General features: G+C 36.6%; 1 protein-coding gene across 4 annotated transcripts in view; it reads left to right on the forward strand.

The window, feature by feature from the left end:
* The first annotated feature begins 1011 nt into the window (after window positions 1–1011).
* The window catches only part of PDE1A (phosphodiesterase 1A), a 184047-nt gene continuing 158053 nt past the window's right edge, over window positions 1012–27005 (forward strand). For 2 of the 4 annotated variants that reach the window (XM_049805226.1, XM_049805217.1), the window contains exon 1: window positions 22147–22360. In XM_049805226.1, coding sequence (XP_049661183.1) covers window positions 22254–22360 — 107 coding nt within the window. In that variant the 5' untranslated portion in view covers window positions 22147–22253. Of the gene's footprint in view, window positions 1033–22146; window positions 22361–27005 lie in introns of those variants that run through there. The other 2 variants (XM_049805235.1, XM_049805201.1) reach the window with 2 other exon arrangements.

The following is a 27005-nucleotide window of genomic DNA, read 5'->3' on the forward strand; positions in this document are numbered from 1 at the left end:
GAGTGATGAGTGTTTTGGTTTTGTCTCCTGTTGTTTGTTTTCTTTGCCACTGTCAGTTTATTTTTCCTTTGTTTCTTTTCAATTTGAGCTTTCCAGCATGTCTGTAAATATTTTGCGGCGTCCTTTGGGATGTTATGGGTTTACACTCCCTTTGGATTAGGTCTATTTTTACATGGAATTTGCAGCAAGGACGTTGAACGTAAACCTTACAGAGTTTTTTCTCTATTGTTTTTGGTGCATTACGGAAGATCTTCCTAAACTGCTGTCTTCATCCAAATAGCTGAAACCTGGTACACAAAATGAAACAAAGAGCTGCTTTGGAAAATACAGAGAGATTATGAGAAACTTGAGATACTGCATATTTTTTAAATTTCTAGTGAAAGTACTCTGTTTAATCCACCAGATACTTGCTATTAAAAGTATGTGGAGGATAGGAAGAATTAGAAATTCTGGACTAAAATGGTTCCACAGAACAAGATAGTTGTTAGTTATGAAAGGCCACATTTGTTTGAAACTTACCCCAGTGCCAAGCGTAATTTTGTTTGTGCGGCCCTTGCTGCCTTGACCTGGAGTAAGTTTACTCTATAGGGCTATACAGTGAAAGCTGGCCATTGTTTCTTCTCTTCTGCATTATTTTGTGCCAGAGGTACAACCCTTTTATCCCATGCTGTCATCTCTTAAATTTTTCTGAGTTTTATGTAAACTATGGGATACCAAGTATTTCACATTCATAAAGATTCAGATTAGAATAATAAACATTCACCTACAATGAGTAATATGAAAAAGCGTTAGAAAAGCATTTAACAGGATGTACTTATACTAACTCTGTGTCCTGAACTGTCTTACAGATGCACAAACAAACAGTAAATTACAGATGGAGTGAAGTTATCTGTAATGGCCTTGGTTAACGTCTCGATTTATGGCCTACCATTGTGTCTCCTTGGCGCTGCCCCTGCCTTTCCTTATGCAAGAAAACGCTGCTCCGCACGTCTCCAGCTGCCCAGAAATCCATATTTGGCAAACTTTTAAAAGGTGGGTGCTATGATCTTTTAAAATCCTTACAATTCTAAATCCACAACTTTTAAAGGAAAACAGTTGTTTCATGTCTGACACGGTTGGGGTTTGTTGTCTGAAAAAATAATTTGGAAGAAGATTTTCTGGGGTTTCTTTGCCTTCAGCAAAGACTACAACCCAATTTAAATAGTTCTGACCAAGCAGATCAGTCTTGCTTTTGAACCTCAATCTCAGCTATCTTCAGGAGCTTCGTAACTTTCATGATTTCCTGAGGAAATCTAAACCCATGTATGTTTTATCTTCTTTTCCTTCTCCTTCTCTTCCTCCTTCTCCTCCTTCTTTAGCCCCACCCCCCAAAAAAAACCAACCAACAAACAAACCCAAACCAAACCACAGAAAACCAGACAAACAAAAAAACATACCCAGATTATTACTGATGTTGGCAGAGGTCACAGCTGAATAAAATTTCTCCCCTTTTCTTTATTGGGAAGTGACAAATGGAGACTGATAAAAGGCAATGGGGAATAAAAAATTTATCAAAATAGAAGCTCCAGCTTGTTTAGGACGTGGTTGCAATGTGGGAAGAATTGTTTTTACCTGCTAGTATTTGTGTGGGGCAGTGTTGAGAGATGGCATTTATTCTATTAAAACAAGTAAGAACTGAGTTTGCCTTCTCGGTACTCATTTTAACTAAGTGCAACAACTTTGTTAACACAGAGGTTTGGGGGCTTATTCATAGTCCACAAAGGGAATGTATCTATTATTGTATCTTTTAGATTTTCTTCTAAAATACCATTTTGTAGTGTATAGTCAACTATGGTATTCTTGCAAACAGAAGTTAAATTTGAAGATATATATTGATTAGGAATGTAAAACTAAGGAAATGTACGTAAGTAGCTTTTTCGCTGATGAGCACTTTTTTCAGTGATCAGTCCAAAGGCCATGGATTTGTTGAATAACTTGATGTTCTGAGTGAGTTAGCAAAGTTTTGGGTTTTTTTTGTTTGGATTTTTTTTCATTTTCTCTAGCCTTTTAGTCTAAGGGATAGGAAAGCATTTCCAAAAAAGCTCCTGGATATGGATTTTATCTTTATCTAACTTTTACTTTGGGGTATACTTATTTCTTTAACACTTGCTTCTATGAGGGAAGGAGTTGAGGAACTGAGAAGAGAATGGAGAAGCATTTTACTATTTTGTGCCTGGCATGTTTATGGCTTGTTTTGAAATGCTGTAATTTTTAAAAAATAAGTAGAATAGAGTATGTGTATGTTTCACTGCAACTGAAAAGTATTTACCCTCTCAGATACAAATAGAAATCCTAGGAACTATACAAATGCACACTAATGAGGATCAATGAGCTGATAAGTATTTAATTGATTTGGCTAAATATCAGTCTGTATGAACAAATGCAATTTTTTTCATGCAAGTAATGTTTTTTGCATATGCAATTATATGTGTTTAGAGCTCTGTCAATCCCCAGCAAATTCCAATGTGGTCTTTTGTGAGATGATAGAAGGCTCTGCCAAGTGTATTTTCTGATAATTTTTCTGAGCAAAGTTGGAATCTAAAAATTTCGCAAGAAAGCTTCAACTCATGCAATTGCCTGCCAATTTTGCAAAGTAAATAACAGAGATGAGCTAAGTACACTTTGATATCTACCATAAAAAGTAAAATAAATAAAATTACTTTTAATCTTCTTTGTACCGTTGTCACAAACCTAAAATCTTGCTAAATGTCATGGAGGTAGGCCCATGGCAGATGTTTTCCCCAACTTGGATTTTCCTTTTCTCTATTCTGTGCTTTGTTCACCGTGCCATACATCTCTTCAGTAGTAAGTATGTTTTTTCACAATATCAATAAATCAAAAGTAGTCAAACTGTGACACAATGCATGTGTCTATCTAAAAGAAAAAATGGATTCAAAAGAACTCTAAAGTCTGTGCTAGATACTTACTTGGAAGGGCATAGACCATGCTAATAGTAAGCAACATCCAATAGAATGTTTTCCCAAGCCAGTTTAACATATATTTCATCTCTCCTTAATTTTAAGAACTGTTTACAGAAACCATATTTGGTTAAATTACTTTTTATTGTCATCAGTAGATGTCAGTCAGATTGGTCTGAATCTGCAGAAGGCATTACTTTTACTAAAGCTTCACTGAAATTAAATTTGGAATTTGAATCGATGCCCAGGAATGATGTCAGCTATAGCAGATTAAATTTGCTAAGGTCTCTTCATTTTAAATGTGTTTTTAAAACAAAGCAGATAATTCTTCCAGGCTTTGGCCTTTTAATGTTTTTAGCCTTTGTTTGGGCTGAATGAATCATTATATTATGGGTTATTGAATATTAAATTTTAAATCTATTTTGTAGTACCTTTGCATGCAAAACCGTGGATTTAATAGATGCATATGTTTCAACAATAATTTGTAAGTAGTAAAAAATTCAGTATTTTTTCTGTCTTTTGCATACTGTCGTAATTGTTTGTTTATATTTTGAAGCAATGAGCAAAGGGAAGGGCAGAGAAATAATTACTGATGGGCAGTATTGTCTGTTATCCTCAAAAATTTTAAATACACAAAATAGTTCTTCAAGTACTTAATAGTGGAAACAGTATAGAACATGTAGGAAAATAGTTAAATAATTCAGTTTTCTATCTCTGATAGTACTGTGTATTAGATATACCTGACCAGAATTTTGTATTATTGTAACAAGACAATTTTGGTTTTGTTCCATCTGGTGATATGCTTATGGTCTGACTAAAGCCAGAAAATTGCTAGCCTTTTTGTTTGTATCCTATTTTACATTAATAGCAGTTGTCATTATTATTTATACTTAAAAAATCTTAATAACATAATTAAATCAATTGCATCCTGCAGCAGTGAATTCTGCAGGTAAACTATATCGTCTCTATCCTGCTACTGGAGGCAATGTGAAGTGTTCAGATTTCAAGTAATTGGAAATGAAAAGTCCCACCTTACTGCAGTGCAAAGTACAGTTTTGCTAGTACAACTTTACGCATGGTGGCAGTACTTTGCTGTATGTTAGAATAATAGAACCCCAGTTTTAGCTGGAAGGAACCCCCGGAGGTTATGTAGTCAAACATGATCAAGGTATACAGGGACTTGTCCAGCTGAGCCCTGAACACCCCCTAGGATGGCAATTCCACAGCCCCTCTGGGCAACCTCTTCCACTACTTAACCAGTCTCATGGTGAAAATTCTTTTCAAAATATTGGAATTTCTCTTGGTAATTTCCCCCTGAATGCCAGAATTTCTCATGTTTCTACTTGTCTGTTGCCTCTTGTCCTATAAATGTGCACTTCTGAGAAGAGTCTAGCTCCATCTCCTCTGTATCTTTTGACTAGATCGCTGTAAAAAAAGCACTAAGGTCTCCCCTGAGCCTTCTCTTCTACAGGCTCCCCAATTCCCCTGATCTTAGATGATAGAGAGCAGTCTCACAAGGACCTTGTCTGGCTCCTTTGGCACTTTTGGATGCCTCCTATCTGGTCTGATGGATTTGCTTATGTCCGAGTTGGTTAAGTGATCTCTCCCCTTTCTCCCGCTATAGCAAGTACTGCTTCACTCCCACAGTGTCTGCTAGGAGGCTTAGGGACTTGGGAAGCCTCAGGACAAGTCTTTCCAGGGAAAAATAAAATGCCATTTTCTATTCGTTTTTAATGCCTTCCAGAGAGGATACCTGGGAATCTTCTTTACCATTCCTTCTTTTCCCTTTTTCCAGACTCTATCTTCACTTATGTGTGCACCTCTCTCACCAATGCTAGTAACTATCTCAATACTGTGACAGTTTTTTGGCTTTAGTCTCTATTATTCTTGTGGAATATTAACACATGAGGATACACTGATGCATAATACTGAAATAAGGAGGTACTAACGTAACCTTTATCTTACTATTGTATTCTTCTCTTTCCAGACTTTGGCTTATACAAAGGTTTTTATGTGATCTTACCTATTATTGTTTTTTAAAAATTTAGACATAATGTTACTTTCTGGTGCGGAAAATATCCAGCAGTAGGTTGCTAATGCTAGAAAATATTTGTTAGGTTTCCTAATGGAATCAATCTCTTTAATCTCAGAAGTGGTACATGAATACTGTTTCACCCTCTTAGAAGAGCAGAAACAATGTTGGTCTGACTTCTGAAGACAAGTGTAAGATGGAATCTTTCTCTCCTGTTCTGTTCTTATACTTGTGCTCCTACTTTTTGTCTTGTATACTCGTCCTAGCACTTGGATGGGTTATATTTCTGCTCGTTTGTCAGTTTTTCATTTTCCTCATAGTTTAATATAATTTCCCACACCGACACAAGTTACTTATGAAATTCAGAAAGCCAGGTAAAAAGTTCTTGTAAAACTTCTAGCTGCTTTATTTGTACAAAATAGCCACTTTTTTTACACAAGGTGAGTATATCTTAAAACTGTATTAGAAATTGTGTTATCCACTGCCCCTTAATTTCTGTAGTATTCTTTATTAAGTCTTTCAGAAGACAGGGGAAGTTATATTAAAAAAAAATAATCATGTGATACATAAGAATTGTGTAAACCTTTGCTAATTTTAGCAACACTCTTGAACAATCAGCCTCTCTAGCCTCAAAGCTCTTCCTCATCAGTCACATAATTCAGTCAAGTTTTAACTGATTTGCAAAGATGCCATAGCACAGTTAAGTTCACAGTGAGGAAATTTTACTCTGACCACACCATTTGCACAACAGTTGAGCAAGATTTTAGCACTGCTTAGTTACCTAGAGTGGGAATTCTCTGCTGTTAGACATCTGCACAGGGGATGCTTTTCCTGTTTTATTTTCTTCTCTGCTGCAGCTCAAATTTTGACCCCAGGAGTGGTCTGTTTTTCCTGAGAGTGAGGCGGCAGTGTATACCTTCTTACCTCAGCCTGTAAGCACTTCTATAATAAGTGGGAGGCAGGGTTTTTGGAGAACTTTTTTTCTTGTCTGTTGAATGGGAGAGGAATAATACTTTACCCAGCTGGGATCTGCTGGATGGTATTGTTGCTTAGGGTACTGTGTCACCAAACGGAGCCACCTTGAATACCTATCTTTTGAAACATCATGAGGACTGGTAAGCTGCTTGCAGTTGTCCCGGTGACAGTCTCACTCCTGAACTGCGTAATTTTAAAATACCAATACTGTTGACAGAAAAGGAAAAGTTTGTGATTTGAGAGGTTAGGCTTCCTCCTGTAAAAATCTCCTCAGTCAGCATTTTTTCATAGAACTGCATTGTTTAGCTTTAGTTACAGTTATTATTTACTTCTATTTGCAGAGAACACAATTCAAACTTTTTTTGAATCTCTCGTGTTTTTGCAAAGTAAATTTATGTTTCTCTATAAAGTACAGTCTTTCATTAAAAACTTGGTTGTATAACTATAGAAAAGCATAATTTCTAAACTTCTATGAATAATGCATCAATGATTCAGGCAAAGTTTAAACTCTATAATAACTGATCAGAATTCAGGAATAGAGCTAAATTCTAATACTGCCATAATAAGCCGATACCAGTTTGAGAGAGGTTACAGGGACCGATTGAGGTTTTCCTAATTCGAGGACCAGATACAATATGTAATTCATGTTCTGTAAAGGTTTGTTGGAATGAAAAATGAAACAAAATCCACATCATGGAATACTGAAAAGGCTGAATTAGAAGAACGTGCTAGAAGTAATCAATAGTTGGTTTTTTTTTTTTTTTTTTTTTTTTTTTTGCTAAAAGTGAGCAAAGAAAACAATGTTAGGATTTCTGACAAATACTAGACAATTTGAATGTTAGTCAATTTGTGGATAAATGAAGAATCATTGACACAGGGAGGGAAAATAGCCAACCCTGAACTATATATAAACAGTAATGACCTCTGTAATATATTTGTTACTCAAGAAAGTTATTTCAATATCATTTTGATACTTATTTCAAAATGCCAGCTCAGGGCTCAGCAACTATGGAAAGACATATGAAAAGTTTGTAATTCTTAGGAGGAGAACTGAGAATAAAACATGAAATATTATGCCACTCTATAAATCCCTGTCATTTACATGTGAATAGTATGAAACTGAATGGTATGGAGAATGTGAACAGGAAATAATTATCTAACATTCCTCTAATGCAAGAATTTAGGGATATCAGCTACAATTAGCATGTACTACACTTAAAACATACAAATGACAATATGTTTTCTATAATGGGCTATTGAAGTGTAGAATGAATTGCCCCAGGATGTTGTGGAGAATAATGAATAAGGGATTTCAAGAAATCTTTAGGCAAATTCATATGGAATAAATCTAGCAGGGGCCATGGGACATGCTATCAAATGTAATCTCTGGCTCAAAAAGTCCTTAGTATGGGAAGATGCTGGAGAAGGCCCATTTTATGCTTACCTAATTTCATATTTGTTCTCAAGATATGTAATGATGGCTGGTTTTGCAGATAGGATATTGGTGTGCAATAATCAAATCAAACATCTTGATAGTCCTCATATTCCAGAAACTGGGCTGTTTTAATGAACAAAAGGAAAAATATCATTCTGGCTTTATCCAGCATTTTAGTGATCTCAGTAATATCTTGGCAGGTGCTTCAGTTTCAACTTGAGCTATGACCATTTAGTGTAAATGTTTGCTAAAATTTTAGAGTTACAGCTCAAATCATGCTAATATTAAAAGTTTAAGATTAATGACTGAAGCACATTCCCTCGATTTCATCTGTCAAAATTTAATACCTTTACTTACAAATGGGATCACAGGAGATATTTCCTGTTGTGTAAAATTCCTGCTCTGTGACATAGAAGCCAGATCCTTCATAGTGCAGCAGCCCTAAGGGACTTACTACCCTCGGACCCATTTGTAAAGGACCACCCAATGCAAAGGATTGTGTCATTGTGTGGCCTCTCTTTTGCAGTTTTTGTGTCAATGCTGATACGCACAACAGCCTCATGAAGGAAAGTTCCCTAGGCCAGAAGACCTCAGTGAGAGTTGAATCAGGCCTTATGGAAACAGTGGAACTGTCTGAGTTATATTACCACTTTCTCAAGCAAAAGCCCAAAGCAGAACACCTTAGTTTACAGATTCATTAAAATCACTATGGACTCACCTAAGTTTTGCTCTATATGAAAGGTAAACAAACCACTTTTTGCATGTATAAATACAAGTTAATGTCATTAAGTTCACTGAGATAATTTAAATATTACAAATTACTTGGACCACTTTTATAAACAATTGAAGTATATTAAATTACATTTGGGTACCAGAAAAGTTTTAAACTATGGTTGGTTGGTTGGGTGTAGGGTTTTGCCTTTTTCTTTTTTTCTTTTTTTTTTTTTTTTGTGTGTGTGTGTGTCAAATGGAGGCTTTCCTTCAAATTTTTGAGGAAGGTATGTAGTCATGAGGAAATCCCATTCATCCTCAAATGGGCTGCATTCAGTGAAAAATTTTGTAGCCTGAAATAAAAACTTATATTATTTAGTATCTTGTACCAGACTAAAAATGTTACATGTGAACTGCAAGATTTTTTTCATGTCTATTGGAACCTAAAATGAATGTTGATGTTGTTAAAATATGACTTACTAAATGTCATATTTTCCTCCAGTCGTTTTCCATCACAATACAGTGAATATTTTTCATATCCTAATGTATAGTAGTCTTTAAAACAAAAAACCAAACAACATCAACAAAAGCCACATTGCCATGTGATATTTGATAAAAGAAGCTCTTATATTAAAATAGAAATGCTGCATCTCTTTTTCTATCTATATTTGTAATTATGTGTTTGACTTGAAATATTCCCTGAACTTAGCATTTTGGAATTTTCAGAGGATATACTGTTATTGTTTTATCAGAGGAAGAACAAAATGTCAGGTTTGAATTCCTTTTCTAGCTTTTCCTGTTCTGCAATGATAGTCAGATATCTGTCGAAATGGTTGTCATTTAGGCATCAAATGCTGCCCTGAAAAGTGGTTAGCAGTATAAAGATGCTTAAAATAGTTCAGAACTAACAATCAATCACCAGTCCTCTATCCTGTTTTACCGTTTTGTTTTTTTTTCCCACATGTTCACCCAGGCCATTTTGTAGCCTGAAATAGGAAAGGGCTCATTGTCTTTAAGAAAAGGCTTGTCTATCTTTTACTCACATTTTAATAAAAGTCACATAAATAATCTGATTGATGAACCCATCAATGTTGGAAGCTATCAAATATATGATACTTTTGCTAACCACTAGTTATTAAAAAAATAAATTGCATAAATGTAATCTTTCTGATGACAAATGAAGTTACTTCACAGAAAACAGCTGTGGCAGCACAGAAAATAGAACTGTTTGAGAGCACAGCAGGGACATGGGCTGATTTCACAATGAAGTTATTTTAGTGAACACTGAAAATTGTTTTGATCTTGTAAATGAGTGACAAATGTACCTTTTTTTTTGGAGAATTAAGAACTCCATTTTTTTTAGTTTATCAACAAGATTATGTGGTGATTGGAATATGATCTGTAGGTATGGACAAGAGGAAGCAATGTACTGCAGAGAAGGTTTATAAGGCAGGAGGTGAAAATGGAAAAAGATCCTATTACTGGAAGTTGGAGCCAAAACAGTTGGAAATGAGGGGCGTTTTTTTTTAGTAAAAAGAATAATTAAACACTAGAACAATTCAGAAACAAGTTTTGTTCTTTCTCACTATCATCTATTAGTCTAATCTGTAAAACAAAAAATATAGTGTTTTGTGAAGATATAGTTCAACAATACCATTGCTCTTGAAAGTGATGTGGAATTGGTCAAACTAGTGTACTAATCTGTGTTCAGCACTGCACCTGACTGGATGAAACAATGCACTTTTAGATCATAGAACATGCACAGGTACTCATTGCTTTCCATAGATACTTTCTGGAGAGTCAGAAATATTTTCATTATGAGTGAAGTACAAACTGCTGTTTGTTGCTAAAGTGTTTCTAGAATGCTGGATTGATAGCATGGATATTTTTAAGAACACTTTCTCTCTTTACAAGAAAATGACTGTACTTTATTAATGGAAATGAAAATTATATTTTTCCAGTCATGAGAATTCTCCTGTGAGTAGCTGAGTGTTCTTGTGCTTATAATGTGCTATCCCATTGCTTCTCTGTGGGACCTGCTACTATCTTCCTTTTCATGGGATATATTTGAATATCTCAACCCCAGCTAATTAAAATACCTATTTTCAAAATCAAGATTAAAAAAATGGAAATAGAAAAGATGCAAGGGACTGTCTATATTTCTGATAGATTTTTGTCTGTTCTGTTCTTAAGCTTCAGTGAAAAAGATTCCATTATCACCCTGGGTATCCAACTCTAGTGTTTAACTATTATAATTAGAGAGTGTTTCTTAATTTCTAGCCTAAACTTTGTTTTTTACAAGTTAAACTGATTGCTTCTTCTGCTACCCTAACTATATATATTGACAACCACTGATGTTTTTTTAGTATTGGCATCCAATATATATAGATTAAAATAGCATCATATCTAACCAAATTCTTTTATCTTATAGACTAGTGAATACAATTATTGTACCCTTTCTTTATGCTAACTTTATTTATCTATACCTATGCTATTTTTTATTGTTGTTCACCTCTGGACTCACTATTATTTGCCCAAACTTAAAGTTTGGTTCCTAAAACTGGACAGAAGAGTTTGCTTGAGATCTCCTAACCACTTCCTGTATTTTGTGTTTACTTATTTATATTCCAAAATTTGCCTTTTTTTTTTTCAGCATGGTTACCTTGTTGACTTAATAATGAGTAGGGAAAGCCCTTATCTGGTAAGATAGCTGTGTCAGATCAAGCAGAAATTCTTCATCTCCTTTCACTTCTGTAAGCTGCTAAATCCATGCTTGGTTTATGCTCAGTGTGTGTTCTATTTCAAGGGAAGTCACCTCACTGTTTTGTTAAATATTTTTACATTTTTAACACAGTAGAACGAGTTAATCCTCCATCTCCCAGAGCCTGACATAGGTTCTGTCTGAATTAATCTCCAGAATTATTTTGCTATTGATAGGAGGTTTACAACTATTTACACGTGCTAAAAATGGTCAGAAATTACATTGATGGAGATTAATACAGGCAGGAAGCTTTATAACAGTAAACAGACAAACAACAGAAGAAAAATAAGATAGCCCAAAAAAGGACTCTGAGCTGTGTAGATCTTACTTTTCCTTTACATTCCTTTTTTGTAAGTCTTTATCGCTAGTGCAACTTCACCAGCCATATCAAAGCTTAGTCATCAGTGTTAGTAACCGTACAGAGTGAATAAGATAAGAGATGGAGTAGTGGTATTTTTCAGTTTCCACTCTACCCAGCAGTCCTATCAGTGGTCTTGGAATAATGTCAGGTGCAAAAAAACATTTTCATGAAAACAGTCAGTGGCGGAGGAGTTATAGCTATTAAGGTAGGAAAAGCTCTTTTGATTGTATACCTGACAAAAGATGTAATAGTATTGCTAGTGTACAGCTCTATCAGTAATGCATTTGGCATTAAGAATAGTTCAGTTGCTCCTCTGGCCTCATGTTTCAACCTGTAAATGTGAGTAGTTTTGCTGGCCTCCACTAGCAATGAGTCCTTCAACAGATGTTTAACATTTAATTGCTCAAGTGTCAATAAAGTACAAATTAATAAGGTAGATAATTAAATCATGCTTTTAGAATCTGTCATTCTAAGCAGTCCAGCATTTAAGAATGAAATGTTTTATTTGAAAACTCATCATTTTGGATGCTTATTGACTTGAATTCACATATTTCTCTCTTCTAATTTTTGTTTGGAAAACGTGTGCATAGACATTTATACCAAATAATGGGTTGATATGAAAAACTGTTTTAACAGAGATATTTTGCCAACACAACTTTAAAACTTACCTAAACTTTACCTCTACACTTTGGTTGAACTTGCATGTTTCAGTGATATTAAACACATTTAAGTGATACTAAACATCTGACTGTCAGCAGAGTTTTGTTCTTGTCATTAATCTTTTTGCATGCTACGCTGTTGAACTAATTTTTAAATGTGCTGTCAGCTTTTACCATCAGTTTAATACTCCACTCATCTTTTAAGATGTTTAAAAGCCAAAAGCTGGAATCCATCTTGCTGGAATTAAGTTTAAAATGCAGAATATATTAACAAAAGGCCCTTCTGATTTCAGCTGCATTTCGATTTCAATTTGTGTAGCAATTACCTGAAGTGTAGAGGTTCTGAATAAACTAATTCTGAATCAGATAATGGTGTACATACTCCAACACAGGCATGTCATGTACTTAATAATATTCAAGACAATTCTGTTCTCTTTCATAGTGCCTTTTGGAGAATATGAATTTTGTACAGATTGAATTTTTTGAAATTAGAAGTTGTGAAAATTAAGCTTGTGTTTGCTGATTTTTCCCAAGTTCTTTGCATGTCTTCTGTAGGTTTTCCACTATATAGCAAATTATCCAGGCCAAGTTGAAGGATGTGTGGAACATAATCTTGGGTCTTCGTTAGGGACTCTCTATATATTTAGTTTTCTACCATGAATAAGCAGTACCAATGACTCCATCATCTTGTTTACTGAAGCAGAAGGTGTTTTACAAAGGTTTTATGGGAGACTACCGCTTTGTAAACTGAGGAGGAAAACTACTGTATCTACAGATACAGGGTTTTTTTTTTAATTTTAAAATTAATTAAAAATGTTTTTCTGTATCATGAGAAGCACTTTTATATTGAATAAAGATATAAGAACTGCCATATGTCTGTCACTCAGTATTCTGTTCCCAGTGATGGGCAGGAGAAAATACGTAGGAAAGGGATATAACAAAGAATGGGTACATAGAATGATCCTTCTCTAATATGCTTTTTTACCTTGTAACATCCCACAGTTTGTTCACATCCTGAGCTGGAGGATTCATGTGAACCACTTTGTTTAACAGCCATTGTTGGACTTGTGGTTAATATCTTATCCAGTCCTCTTGGAAATAACTTATATTTTTGGTCTTTACCATTGCTCCATGATGTTGAGTTCCAAATTTAGTAATGCAATAGGTACAGAATTACTTTCCTGGAGAATTTTAGTTCTGTTCTGCTACTCATTAGGACTTCTATAAATTAAAGTAGTTATCAGGGATGTTGTGAAGTGAAAATACAAATTTTCCTGTTAACTATTTGTTTTGTTGATTCTTATCCTCTGCTCTCCCTGTTGTTTTACCTGCTGGTCAACCACTAGGGAATGCCCTTTTTCTCATGTTTTCTCTAAGGATGAAAGAGATTTTTTATGGGATTGGGGCTTTCTTCTCTCCCTGCTAGGAAAGGTCCCAAGTGAATCCTGGCAACCCAGGTTAGAATGCTTTTACTTACAGATGCTTGTTTTTCACCATAATATGTAAAGTAAGTGTGCTGGGTTTGGCTGGGGTAGAGTTAATTTTCTTCATAGTAGCTAGTATGGGGCTATGGTTTGGATTTGTGCTGAAAACAGCATTGATAATACAGGGATGTTTTAGCTACTGCTGAGCAGTGCTCACACAGAGCCAAGGCCTTTTCTGCTTCTCACCCCACCCCACCAGCGAGGAGGCTGGGGGTGCACAAGAAGTTGGGAAGGGACCCAGCTGGGACAGTGGACCCCAGCTGACCAAAGGGATATTCCAGACCATAAGACACCATACTCAGTATATAAAGCCGGGGGAAGAAGAGGGAAGGGGTGTAATTTGGAGTTACGGCGTTTGTGTTCCCAAGTTACCTTTACATGTGATGGAGCCCTGCTTTCCTGGAGATGGCTGAACACCTGCCTGCCAATGGGAAGTAGTGAATGAATTCCTTGCTTTGCTTTGTTTGCGTGCATGGCTTTTGCTTTACCTATTAAACTGTCTTTACCTCAGCCCATGAGTTTTTTCTCGCTTTCACCTTTCTGATTCTCTCCCCCATTCCACTGTTAGGGAGGTAAGTGAGTGGCTGTGTGGTGTTTAGTTGCCGGCGGGGGTTAAACCATGACAGTAGGAAAGATGGTAGTATAGTATTCAGCATTAACTGCTGATTTTTTGAGGGGAAAGCCGTTTTCTGATAACCTAAACCTCAAATTCTCTAGCAACAGTTTAGATAATAATGGTTTAGCTTTCTGTACACATCTTCTGAATTTTTCTGATTTTTCAAATGCAAATTTTAGATGACTCTGTGGGACTGATACAGGCACCCAGAGTGTGAGAAGATAGGCTTGAAAACCCCCTCATCTTTGTTTTGAGCTTTCTTCTGATTGTTAGAACCTAATCTATAAACAGCAAGACAATAGTTCTGACTCTCCACATTCAACAAAATATAGAGAACCAGATTTCTTTTACTTGGCCTTAAGCCGAGGTGGGTCCAGGTAATATCTGCAAGAAAGTAACTGTGCATTTAGGGTGTTGACAAATGAAAATAATCAGGTTATGTGTTTAGTTATTTTGATTGCTTTCGTCTCTTGATCAAGTGGCTGTTTCATAGATGCAATATGCTGCCATTACTAAGTAGATTTTTCCTTCAATATTTGTATAACTTGGATTGAAGAGATCATGATCATCTTATTTTTCTTTAAAGCAAAAGAATACATGAATGAAGACCTTGATACTTTTGAAAGCACTGTTTGACATAATCTGCTTTAAAGGTATCACATGCAATACCGTATATCATCCAGAACTGCACCAAACTTACTGGAGATGCTTGGGTTTATGATACAGAAGGTCTTCTGTCTCAAAGGGGGTGCATTTGCCCTTCTGTCCTGAAAGCTCAGGTTTGAAGTTCAGGTTTGGAAGGGACTGCTATGTGGGGTGTAATGAATTGATTCCACCTGTTTGGGGTCAACTACTAGTGGAAAGCTGGTTTACAGTAAAAACAGCTATGGTGAGGATAGATTTCCTGATGAACATCTTTCATTTGAGATGAAGAGACATTTTTCTCTGCTGGCATCTGTTCCGTTATATAGTCTTTTATAAATATCAAGAAACATTTTCTTGTTGCTATGGTCTTTGTGTAAGTAAGGTATAGCAAAAGGGAATGACTTGCTTGTTTTCTTTGTTGAGTAGCTCAGAATGAATGCTTGAAATAACCTCTTGTAGACAATAATTAGCTGAAACAACTTTACTCCATGTTGTCTTTGTCTATACACATCTTGCTACCATGGACTAGTTATTTTCTTTACATCTGATGGAGTTCGGTGGGATAAACTGCCAAATGCTTTGCCAAATTCAGATTTCCTAACTCCTTTTGCCTTGTATTCTGTATTCTCTCTTTCTTTCTCTAGTTACATGCTCGTACCAGTAACTTGACAGTTACAATTTTTCGCAGTCAAGCACAGCTTTTGTGTTCAAATTACTTTTACCTTACCATTACCTCTTCTGTGCATCATTATCAACATTATAATGGCTTTATAAAACTCCTAAAGAAGAGATTGAAAACATATAAAATGTGATAAAACAGGCAGTGGCCTCTGATAAAAGCAGCATATCTAACCTGGAACATTTATATTTATTCTACAACTATTTATTCTACAGTATGGGGGCAGTTTTACCCTTTTTGACATTGAAAGGTCAATAAGCTGCCATTACTAAGTAGATTTTTCCTTCAATATTTTTATAAGTTGGATCGAAGAGGTCGTGATCATCTTATTTTTCTTTCAAGCAAAAGCATACATGAATGAAGACCTTGATACTTTTGAAAGCACTGTTTGACATAATCTGCTTTCAAGGTATCACATGCAATACTGTATATCATCCAGACCTGCACCAAACTTACTGGAGATGCTTGGGTTTATGATACAACTATCTCCTGTTATAAAGTACACCATTATCCTTGTGATTCTCTGTGGCAATTTCAATCCATCTTATTTCAACACTGCTGCCAGCTCTAGAACGGTTTCCTGTCTTTGCAAAAATCAGCATATTAGTTTTGTAGCCAAACTGCTTCCTAAGGAGTTCCTGGAAGTTAGTATTTGTTTCATGGATGTTCCTCTTCAATGTCAGCCAATACTTTTCAAAATCAGTTTGCCAATTCATCCTAAAGAGGTTAAAAGCCACCAAACCTTAAAAACCTGTAACCTCTATTTTCTTAGGTTGTGCTAGTTGCCCCGTGACACTGTATGAACTACATGCAGTTGCTAAAGTTCCTGTTTTCAGAATCATGTTTTGAATAAGGTAACCACAGCCTCTCTGTTTCTGAAGTGTTACCATTAAGTACTGAAAAATTATAACAGAGTAATTTTTAATGGGAAGTAAGGCTAAAGAAAACCTCAGAACTATTCTGCACTCAATTTTTTCTTCACTCAACATCCAGTTTGTTTCCTGTGTATGAAAAAGTTATCCTTCAGCTTAAATGACTGGTGAATTTCTGCTGACCAATGTCCATATACCTGGAAAAAGATGTAGCATGCAACTGCCAACTGAGCATCTATCTTACAAAGCAGGTCGAGACGATCCTTTTATCAACCTGCCTTGAACCTTCTGCTTCATTTCATTCACTGACATGCAACACACTTTCTGGTGAACTTTTGATTTCTTCTTGATTGACAGCTGTCTGACTTTGTTTTCAACACTTTTCAAACTCTGCTTCCAAGACCTCTTTCAAGTCCAGCTGCTCAAAAAATAGTCATCTTTTTATCTTTTTCTGTCTTTCTACTGATGATGCAGTAGTAAGTTTTCCTCTGCAGTTCTTTTTGTTCGGATTATCCATAACACACCTCTCATGCATTCCACATCTCTGCAATTATTCATTTTTTGCCATGTCTCCATCTCCCAGGATTTTTCAGATTGTTTGGTTCACTAAATTAAACAAATGATTCCTTAAAGTAAACTGAGTGTAAGATCATATTCAAAATAAACTTAAAATAGATGTGCCTACCTAAGGCACCTGAACATCTGAATTCTATTGACTGCAGTGAAGTCCTAGACAACATTAGTGCAGATTTAAGACATCTGCTGTAATCAGCCTAACTTTACTTGGCACTGTACTTGTCTGTGAACACTCATGCACAGTCATGACAGAATTTTGGAGCTGCTGACATCTAGTAAGGGGCAGTATTGAACAATCAAATGTGACAAGGTCTTAATATATCTTAAGTAGGTTTTCAAATATATGTCTATTTGTGTCCTGAGATTTATCAGCTAATTTGCCTGCAAGCTTTCATGGGTATTTTTTATTCATTTTTAATTACCTAAAAGCTTCAATAAATCTGATTCCACATTCATTAACAATATGATATACCATGCACATAAACAAATAGAAGATATTTTTTCTCCCTGCTATACTTAAAGCTTGCTACTTACAGGACATGTGAATGAATATACATACTTCAGTGATTATATGAAGAAGCCTCAAATACAGTAAATCAGATGTAGCAGAAAATACTAAAATTAAAAAAAAAATAATTAAGGGAAAATGTTCCTTGTTGGATCTCCTTATTTAGATCATCCAATCACTGTTAATACATCAATCCCAACTCTTTTACCTAATTAACTGAGGCAATGCCAATGCACTGTGTAGACCAAATGTGTAGATCTTTAAAGTTGTTATTCCTCAATTATGTAACTCTACTAATTTTATTAATATATTCTGTGGAGAATCTGAAAATCCAAGATTACTGTAACATCAATATTTTGCCATTGCCAGATTGCTGGAGACCTATGTATTTAACTGAAGTCCATGAACTTTAATAAGACCAATTATTCCTTTTTCTCTGCTGTGCTTCTTATTGATTAATAATTCACACATCTGGGCATCGCAAAGCAAGCTGGAAACTCTGCTTGTGAAGAAGGGGATTGCACATCACAAATAGGAATATAATAGACAATGGGGAGGGCAGAAGGAGACATGAAGAACACTGTCTACCAAACCATTCATTTTCTGCAAGGGCAGAATTTGAGTGATGGGATCTCTGTTCTACCTTATGGTACTTTGTGAACAGAACTTATAACACTCAAGTCTACTGGCGGGCAGTTCTTCAGCGATTTAAGTCCATTATTTACAATGGTGTTGAACTCTGTCTTACCCAGCAAATAAATGCAAAGCTTTACCTGCTTAAAATTAGATGTGTATTAGTGCTTGTTAGATCAGGGCCAGGACAGTCAGCATACAGATCTAGTACCTGCTGTCGCTACTTACAATAAATTTATCTTATCTTTTTAAGGGTTTATTGGTTTTGTTTTGGTTTTTTTTTCTTATGTTTTCAAATTTCTTAATTAGTTCATGCCTCTCCTGCAGTTCAACCACAGGGAAGTTTGTGTTGTCAGATTTGGAGGGATGAGTATTAGTTTGACAAATCACCCTGCAGGCCTCTTGATACTTCCTTATTCTCCATTTGTCATGAGCTAGATGTTTTGAAGATAATTTCAAACAAAGCAGCATATTTAATTTCCCTTCAGGAGCAGAGGATTTATTTAAAATAAAGCTCTAATTCCCCTTATCAAAACCTGCACAATCCCTTTCCTGTTTCAATAGCTAATCTCTAACTGGTCTAACTGCAGTTTTTTCCCAATTTTAAGTTAAATTGTTTTCATTCTAGCTGTGTGATATTGGCATAACTGTAAAGGTCTCCCAGTGCTCAATATCGAAAAGCTTTACTGTTGGGTGTATTTTAAAATTATTTCTTTGCATTGATATTACTACTGAAGTGAAGTATTTTTAGATGAAAGAAAAGGAGCTTAGGATACATTATCAGTAAGTGTAGCTTCCTATCTGAGGATTAAGTGGCACCAGGACAGTTTTATTTTGCCACACTTAAGGGCAAAAAAATTAATTATTTTAATATACATCCATATTGACTAATGATATAGGCTTTCCTTTAGTGTTCACTTTAGTGTGGAAATTTTAAGCTGAAATTTGAAAAAAAAAGAAAAAGCTGTGCGCAAAGGGCAAAAAAGATTATATTTTTATAGGAGCAAGATGGACTGTAACAACAACTTGTGGGGACCATAGCAGAAACACCGGGTTAGGTAGGGGAAGAACAGAAAAACAGAACAAAAACAAGAAGTGGAAAGAGAAAAACTATTTAAGATAACTTATTATTTCAGGTGCTATCTCTCTGGTTGATTTGGCTTCCTAAAGGAGCTGCTCAGCTCATTGTTTAGTATTCTGGATCTTCTTTAGACCAGTTTGTACTGCCGGGGCACAGATGTGTATTTCTGAGCAAGTCAGGTTATCTGTAATTCCTCCCCCGATCCCCTCATTGTTATGTATGGGCTTTAATGTATGGTTGTTCTATATTCCAGCAGCACACTCCTGTCCTTTCTGCCCCATGTCACCTCTTGCAGTCAGAGGGCTGTTGGCACTGCTTTGGCTCTGTCATTCTCAGCCTCTGTGCCTGCCTTCCTCTGAGCCGGAGGAAAGGTGCAGGCTCAGCTGCTTCATTCTCTGAGCGTTATTCACAGCAGCTAAAGGGAGGAAAGATCCTTCCTTTCCCTGTGTCTCCATGAGGATTTCTTTGCTCATGTTTCCAGGATAACAGCATACTGAAAAGTTGTTTCTTTGTTTGTTTTAAATGGTTTGTTTCTCTCTCAGGGACATACAAGACACTTGCTCTGGCTACTTCCTTGATTTTCTAATGCCTTATCTATCTGTTTTTATGTGTTTCCTGCTGTTTCTTTCATTTTCAGGAACACAATTTCATCTTTCATTGTCATCTCTGGTGGTTTGCTCTATCGATCCTCAGGATAAACCTCTGGGGAGGAGGCTGCTTCATTTGTCCTTTGCTTAAGCCATGCCAGGTGCTTTCGTTGTAGGAGTTTCTATTGTTGCGGTGGTGTGGTCCTGCAAGCAGCAAAGTTTTTTTACAATTTTTCTTTGTGGAGTTCTGGTGAAGTTATCAGGTGTACCTCCATTTGCAGTGATACTGTTTGGGCAGTTTGTTCCTTCTTCCCTTCCTGAAGGATATTACCTGCTCATAATACTTTTCTCTTGTAAATCAAAGCAATGTGTTTTCAACTACTTATTTCCTTGTGAGGAAGAGAGAACAGCTTACAAATGCCACAATTTTTTTTGTTGTAGAATTGGACAAAAAGAGCCAGGAATACTTTATGAGAAAAAATAGGCCCTTAAAATTCCCTTCTGTCCCTGGAGATTTATGTGGTTTCTATAAATACTTAATTTCTTTGTGTTGCTTCAGATGTCTGGCAGTTAAAAGCCAGGGAAGAACCCAGACTAGTGTGAGATGTTCTTATTAGTTATTCCATGGAAGAATATTTATACTTGTTCTTACAAACTTTAGTTGGACTCCATGCATAACAGGAGTAGAAAGTTTGGAAGTTTTTAAGTGGTTCCTCAGTGAAGTTTCAAAGATACTGCTGATGCCTTTAACCAAATAAATGCTTTTCAGTTTTTGAAAAAACAGCTGTTCATTTTTCTTCATTATTGTCTTATGATGTTGTCTGAAAATTGTAGGAGATGTTGCTTATCCAGCAACTATTTTTCAGATATTGCTAGTGAATTTTATGGGTCTGACTCTTATATATCTGAGTCAGGAATAATTTTGTGAAAGTCTGTGAATTAATACCAGTTTAAAACTGTGTGTGTGTTAAATCCATAGAAGTAAACGAAATGTACTATTTAATTATCCACCAGAAATCATTGTGTAAAAGATGCATCTCAAACTTATTTATAACCCTCATAGGGTATATTTTAGGTCTATAATGTGCATAAAAATTATCCTAGAGAAAGAAAATTGATTAGGAATTTCTAAAGTGTTAGGATTATTTCAAAGCAGTGAGCCTCATTTTTATTTTCTGTAAGGTCTTGAGTACTTAATGATATTACCCCTTTCTGCCAGTTGCATCAGATGGAACCTCTCATCATCTCGTATCTTTGTAAAATTTAACATGGATATAGCTGTCTAGTTAAAGCCATACTGAGATTTGCATCTCCTACTGTTAGGTTCCTTCAAGTTGGCATCTGAGGACACTCATCCTTACAGTTCCATCATGGACCCAAAGCCCCTTTTCCCAGCTGGCAGTGACACCAGTAGCTGCCAAAGCTCAGGCATATTTACTCCTACTTGGCACACTTCTCTTGCCTGGCTTCTTGCACAGTTCTTACTCTGATTGAAACAAACATGATCACCGAGATAAGCCTGTGGTATATTTGATTATTTGGCTGCTGCTTCAGCAATGAAGATTGTCACTGACTCACCAAAAAAGACAGGTGCTATTTACAGAGTACAGGAGCTGCGCTGCAAACCCAAGTCTGTGGCTGAGCAACCACAAAGGAAATCCTCTCCTTTGCCCTCTCCAAATCCCAGTTTTGGCTATACAACTAGATTCTTAGGTTTGCACTTGAAAGGCAGAGCTGGCAATCTGCTGCATGGCTGGCTTACCGTGTAGTCCTCAACCCTTTTGCTGTTTGCATGCACTTAATTTTTTTTTTTGCTGGCAGACGCACACAGTTCAGCATCAGATTTTGACACACGCATGCTGCTGTCCCAAAGGATTCATTGAGCGGGCTGTCTTGCAGCTGCTACATTTTCCACCAGTTAAATTGACAGTTACCTACTGTGTGGAGTTGCTAGGAGAAGGTGAATAGTCATCATTACAGCATATTCCTTCAATAACAACCTGTAGAGCTCTCTGATTTCTCGTCTGCAGGGATTTATACATGTCTTCACTACCGACTTAGCATTTGTACAGTCATATTTTTATTGAGAGGCTGGTAGATATTTATTCATTAAGAATCAATTCAGGATCAACTAAAGAGAGGAAAGCTTTGGCATTTGAACATGCACTCTTTTTGTAGGGTGATGTGGCTGATACTGGCTTCTACCATCTGCTTTCCTATTGCAGCCTGTTTCTCCAACCTGCAGAGCAGAAACCAGCCTTTCTTTCCTTCTGGATTGTTAAAGCCATTCACATTTATCCTGCATGGCAATGCATTATAGTCCATTTTAAGGAATCCTTTGTGCTTCTGTGCGTATTCCTACAGCAGGAAAAGTGCATGAGAAAGGAGCTTGAGCAGTCAGTAGTATAGTAGCTGGCTCACACGTATGGATTAGACTCGTGAGGTCAGAGGAGCTGTGTGTACTTGCTCTGTGCTGGGGGGGGGGGGGGGGAGTGGATTTGTCTATCAAAGTGAATAGCGATTCAGGCAGGATCGTCCCTCAGCTGTTGTAATTCTCATGTGTTTTGATATGACAGCAGCTACTGTCTAACATGCGTGGATCTTCTGACATTTGTAGTGGACTAAAAAATGCTTTTACTTGCTGCTGAGGCTGACTGTAACTGTATCGCTGTAGGACAATAATGATGGGGGCTCGAGCGATGGAAACAACTCGGGAACTGGAAAGCACCTCTATAAAGTATCAAATAGGAGGACACGCAGAGAAAATGTGGCAACGGCTCAAAGGAATGTGAGTAGATTCTCTCCTTGGCTTTTGTTCTGTTCCCTGGGAAAGATCATTTTCATCTGTTTGTTAAAATGACTAATTAGCAAATTGGAGAGTTATCTCTAAGCTGTGAATAGTATGTACTCTCATAATACAGTACCTCGCTTTCGTATATGATGGTACTCAGATTAATGTCAGACTCTGTATAAGGTTCAGTCACCTCATTTAAAAGGTATATAGCTAGTGAGAGTTATTATCCAAATTGAGATGCCAGTAAGTCCTTTCAGGTTAACATTTCCATAGCTCCAATACGATTTTGTAAATATTACCTTCAGAATCAACATTGCTGGAGCTGTTTCATCATTCCTGTCAGAATATATAGGTAAGTATATTATTGCAGTTCCATAGGAGGTATCAATACTTTGCCTTTTGAGAGTGCAGGTAAAGAAGTCTATATTAAAAGGTGTTTAGCTATTTAGAAGATGCAATGTCTCTGTTTTTTTGTCAGTTATTTTGGTGCTCAGTAATGCTAAAAACTGACTGAAGGACTATTTGAAGGGGCCACTATGCACCTGCTGTGTCTAATTCACGCCTCTCAAATGCAATTTTCAGTGTAGACTTTTGCTGTAAATGATCAGTAAATAAACATCTGCAACCTGTCAGAGAGAAACTTCATCAAACTAGTGTGTTCAAAACCCCTTAAACTTCAGCGTGTCATTTTAAGTATTTAGCTGGTTTTTGCTCTGGAAGCTGGTGTCAGGATGTTACAAATAAATACATCTTACATTTGTTGCTTTGGAAGCAAGGAAATGGCTCTATTATTTTTGCTGGAAAGATTTGAAATATCTAAAGGTATTCCACAGATGCTATGTAGTGTTTCAGCTGTTGAAGGAAAATGGCTTGCTTACTTATAGTGCTAAGAGGATTAGATGCATTGGCTATGGCACTGCCTGTTTCCCCTATGCATTAGGTAGAGATTCAAGCTGGCTGTGGGAAAGGGAGTTTCCACCATCTGCTTTCTTTCAAGACAAAGTTGGTTTGCTTCACTGGAAAGTAATTTTTCAGTTGTGGCCAGGGATTTATCAGAATTTCTCTGTGATATGCTTTTGAATATTTGCTCTGAATCCTATCATCGCTGTGTTTAAGATAATGCACTTTGAGAACCATTTTGGCCCTAGGAACCCTAAAGTGTATGTAGCGGAGCAAATATTTTGATAATTTCCTGATGCCACACATATTGCCTTTGGGTTTCTGCTCCTAGAGACATCCATCAGTTTGTGCAGACTTCCATTTGTGTAGGGTCTAAGCTGCAGCTTTTGTTTGTTAAGTTCTCTGTTACCACTAGGCTCTTGGGTTGAAACATTTCCTTTCAGCTGCCTCTGGAGTGGTGCCATTAAACAGACTAATGTAAATAACTAAACGTTAGTGACACTCAGTACAACAGCTCCAGGAAATAAGGTTCATGCTTCCTTAGGAGTAGTTAAAACAATAGTTGGAGTTTGAGGTGTATAAAAAATAAATGGAGCTTAAGTGTTTGAAAACGATGCATCTTTCACAGGTTGGTGCCAACCTGTTGACTGTTGTGACCCCGGGACAAGATAGTGCTAAAATACTTGTATTTAAAAGAAACAGGTTATATTATTAGATACGTGCTCAGCTGACTATTTTTCAGACTTCCCGATGATTTCATTTTAATTATTCACTAGTCAATTGGAAATCTCTGACTGGTCAATATTATGAATATTATATGGGGAAATTTAAAAAGTTGAATTTTTCAGAGTAGATCTCTATGCTCAGTTTGTAGTATAAGCATCAATCATTAAGGAAGAGGATTATTTTTGCTGATACACAGATGTTAAAGTAGAAGTATGTTTGTATGTGATAGGGGAGAGGGACAGATAAGTGGGACTGCCACAGATCGGTAATATGACTTGGGAAGAATTTTTTTATAAATTGTCAGTCAGGAGAATTTTTTTATCTTAGGTAGGGGACCTGTTAATGAAATTGAGTGTGTATGAAGACAAATTACTGAGTTTTTAAAGTAGTATACGGTAGTATATCTGTGCTGAAGTCAAGATGTGGTGTGAATTATGAAGCTAAATCTGTTCTTGCTAATAAAGTCCACAGGCCTACAGAGTTTTCACCAATGTATATATGTGATTTCAGCACAGTTTTACTGTATTTTGCAAGTCAAGAGTGCTGATTATCTTCTTGCAAGCAGGTCATTATTTCTGAAAGAACATTGGATTTCATTTAGGTAATGATCTGGATAGTATTTAGAAGCTGCACAGTAGGTCCTTACTTAAAATGAGCTCTTATTTTCTGTTAGCATTTCAGCTTTTTGAATAATAGACATTTAGTTATGGATTTGGCTGCAGAATTCCATATACACTTAACCTCATATGTCTTGGGGTGTTTTTGTTATTGTTTTTTTTTAAATTATTTTTGTAAATGCAGACTGCTGTATAAGATAGTTGAGTTGAATACACTTAAGGATAAATGAAAATGCTTGTTTGAATGCCCGGTAAGAAAAGCTGGGTATTGTGGAAGCTTGAATGAAATGGCCTTTCTAGGGGTTTTCTACTCTATAGGCCAGTGCATAGACCTTGCTAACCTAATGCTCTCCCTAAGTGCTATGATAAAGGCTTGGATGTTTTGAATAAAATGAAAACCATACCTAACTTTCATCGGGTCCATGGGGCCCTACAGGCAAGCTCTTCCTTCTGCATGGCAAGTAAAAATCCAACTCTATTTTCTTTACATTGCAATTGCAGCAATGCTGCAAAAAAGGAGATTATTTGGCAGAGAAGAGATTAATTTGAAATTAATAACTAGATCCTTAGCATTGTTGCTGATTTTATTGATTCCTGAGTGTATAAAACGCAAGCTCAGTGAAACAGGACTTGGGAAAATGAGTCGTGTATATTTCTGTCTTGACTGGAGCTTCTGGTCCTTGAAGTAAGACATTTTCAGTATGCGGACTGCAAGCTTCTAAGGTTTTGTACTTCGGGGAGAAAGCAAAATCAAATTACAAGTGACAGCTAAATAACTTGTATACTAGTGTGGCTTTTATAATTCTTTGTTATGCAGAAGAGTAAAAACAAAAGCCATCCAAGCCACTGCTGGAATTCCAGCTGCCTGACTGAAGGAGGGTGTTACACACCTTCCACTTCAGAAACATCCTGTCACAGCCTGGCCAAGGGGCTCCTCCTCAGACCATTTAATGCCACTGATTGCACTTTTTCTCCCTTAGCCTTTCATTCTCTATCAGATGGAATCTTACTTTAGACAGTAACTAAGTGTCCAGTTTAAATGTATTCTGGTGTCAGTAGGACCAGAAGATTTGCTGCCTGGGAGAGTTTATCTTCAGATGCTGATAGAGCATGGTAGTGAGCTCTGAAAGAGAAGCAGCTTCTTTAAAGCATTTTAATTCAGATCCCAGAGAACCAGATTTGAGGCAGAGCTCTGTATGCCTACTGGCCTTACAGTGCTTGGTATTTTCCTTAATCTGCAGGTAGACTTGACTTAACTCTGCGTTCTTCATTATTCTGTGAAATGGTGTGCTGTCTGTTTACAGTATATGTTGGCTGTCTGCCACTTTACTCGGTGTCACCCACAGAACAGTCAGACTCCCCCCCCCCCCCGTTATCTTATTTTGCAAGCAGGCATCTTCTTTGCAAGTAGGTTCTTGTATCCCCACCACTGTTGAACCTAGTATTAGGGGTGAGTTCCATTTCTGAGCTGTGAATTCATTAGTGAGAAAATAAGTTGCTTTTCATAGATATACATATTTGCTAGAATTGTCTCTAAGAGGCCAGAAAATCTCTGAATGGAAAAAGTTAAAATCCAAGGTCTCAAGAGTTTGGGGGATTGGAGTTCACATGTGATTAGAATAGGCTACTTTATGTAATTGTTACTGATTTAGAAAGAGAGTATGTGTTATTGCCATCACTGTCCTAAAACTAATTCATGCTAATTTGGATGGCAAAAGGGATTTGAGGAAAAGCTTAAGCTTCTCTCCTTACCTTCTTCCCTTTCTTTTCTTCCACATCCAACATAATAGACCTCAATTTCTGCAGGAAGGAGAGTTTAAACTGTTGTAGACAGTAAAAGGGGCTGACTCGTAGAGCCAGTTCGTTGATCCTGCAATGTTGCAGTGACAAATGCCTATCCTTGCACGCATACACATTGTGTAGAGGCAAAAAGGGGCCCTAGTCACTGATTTGAGGAAACTTGACTTGATGGTAGAGAAATTGCTTCCTCCACACCTGCTGAATAATTAGAAGAAAGAATGCTTTTAAAGGCATCAAATAGAATCCAGATTAGCAGCCTGTTAGGTCTAAAAGGGACCAGAATGGGTAACTTTAGTTAGGGAACATCGCTGAGTCATTCCTTCACCAGATCCTTGGATACTGGTGGAAGAGCTATAGAACAGTTTCCAGAACTGCATGCGACAAAGAGGTCTTTCCTCTGTTTTTCTAAGTTCTTTGTTCACATTTTATTTTATACTGTATTTGGTATTTGTGTTTCTTTATTGTCCTTTTTTGTATGCTCGATTTGCCTAAACTATGAAAGTTCAGTAAAGGTTAACTGAAGAGATTATCATTATCAAAACTTAACATTTGTAATATAAAGGCTTATAAATTTGTAAGTAGTGAACAATCAAAGA

The sequence above is a fragment of the Accipiter gentilis genome, chromosome 1 (genome assembly GCF_929443795.1).
Source record: "Accipiter gentilis chromosome 1, bAccGen1.1, whole genome shotgun sequence".
Taxonomy (NCBI): domain Eukaryota; kingdom Metazoa; phylum Chordata; class Aves; order Accipitriformes; family Accipitridae; genus Astur; species Astur gentilis.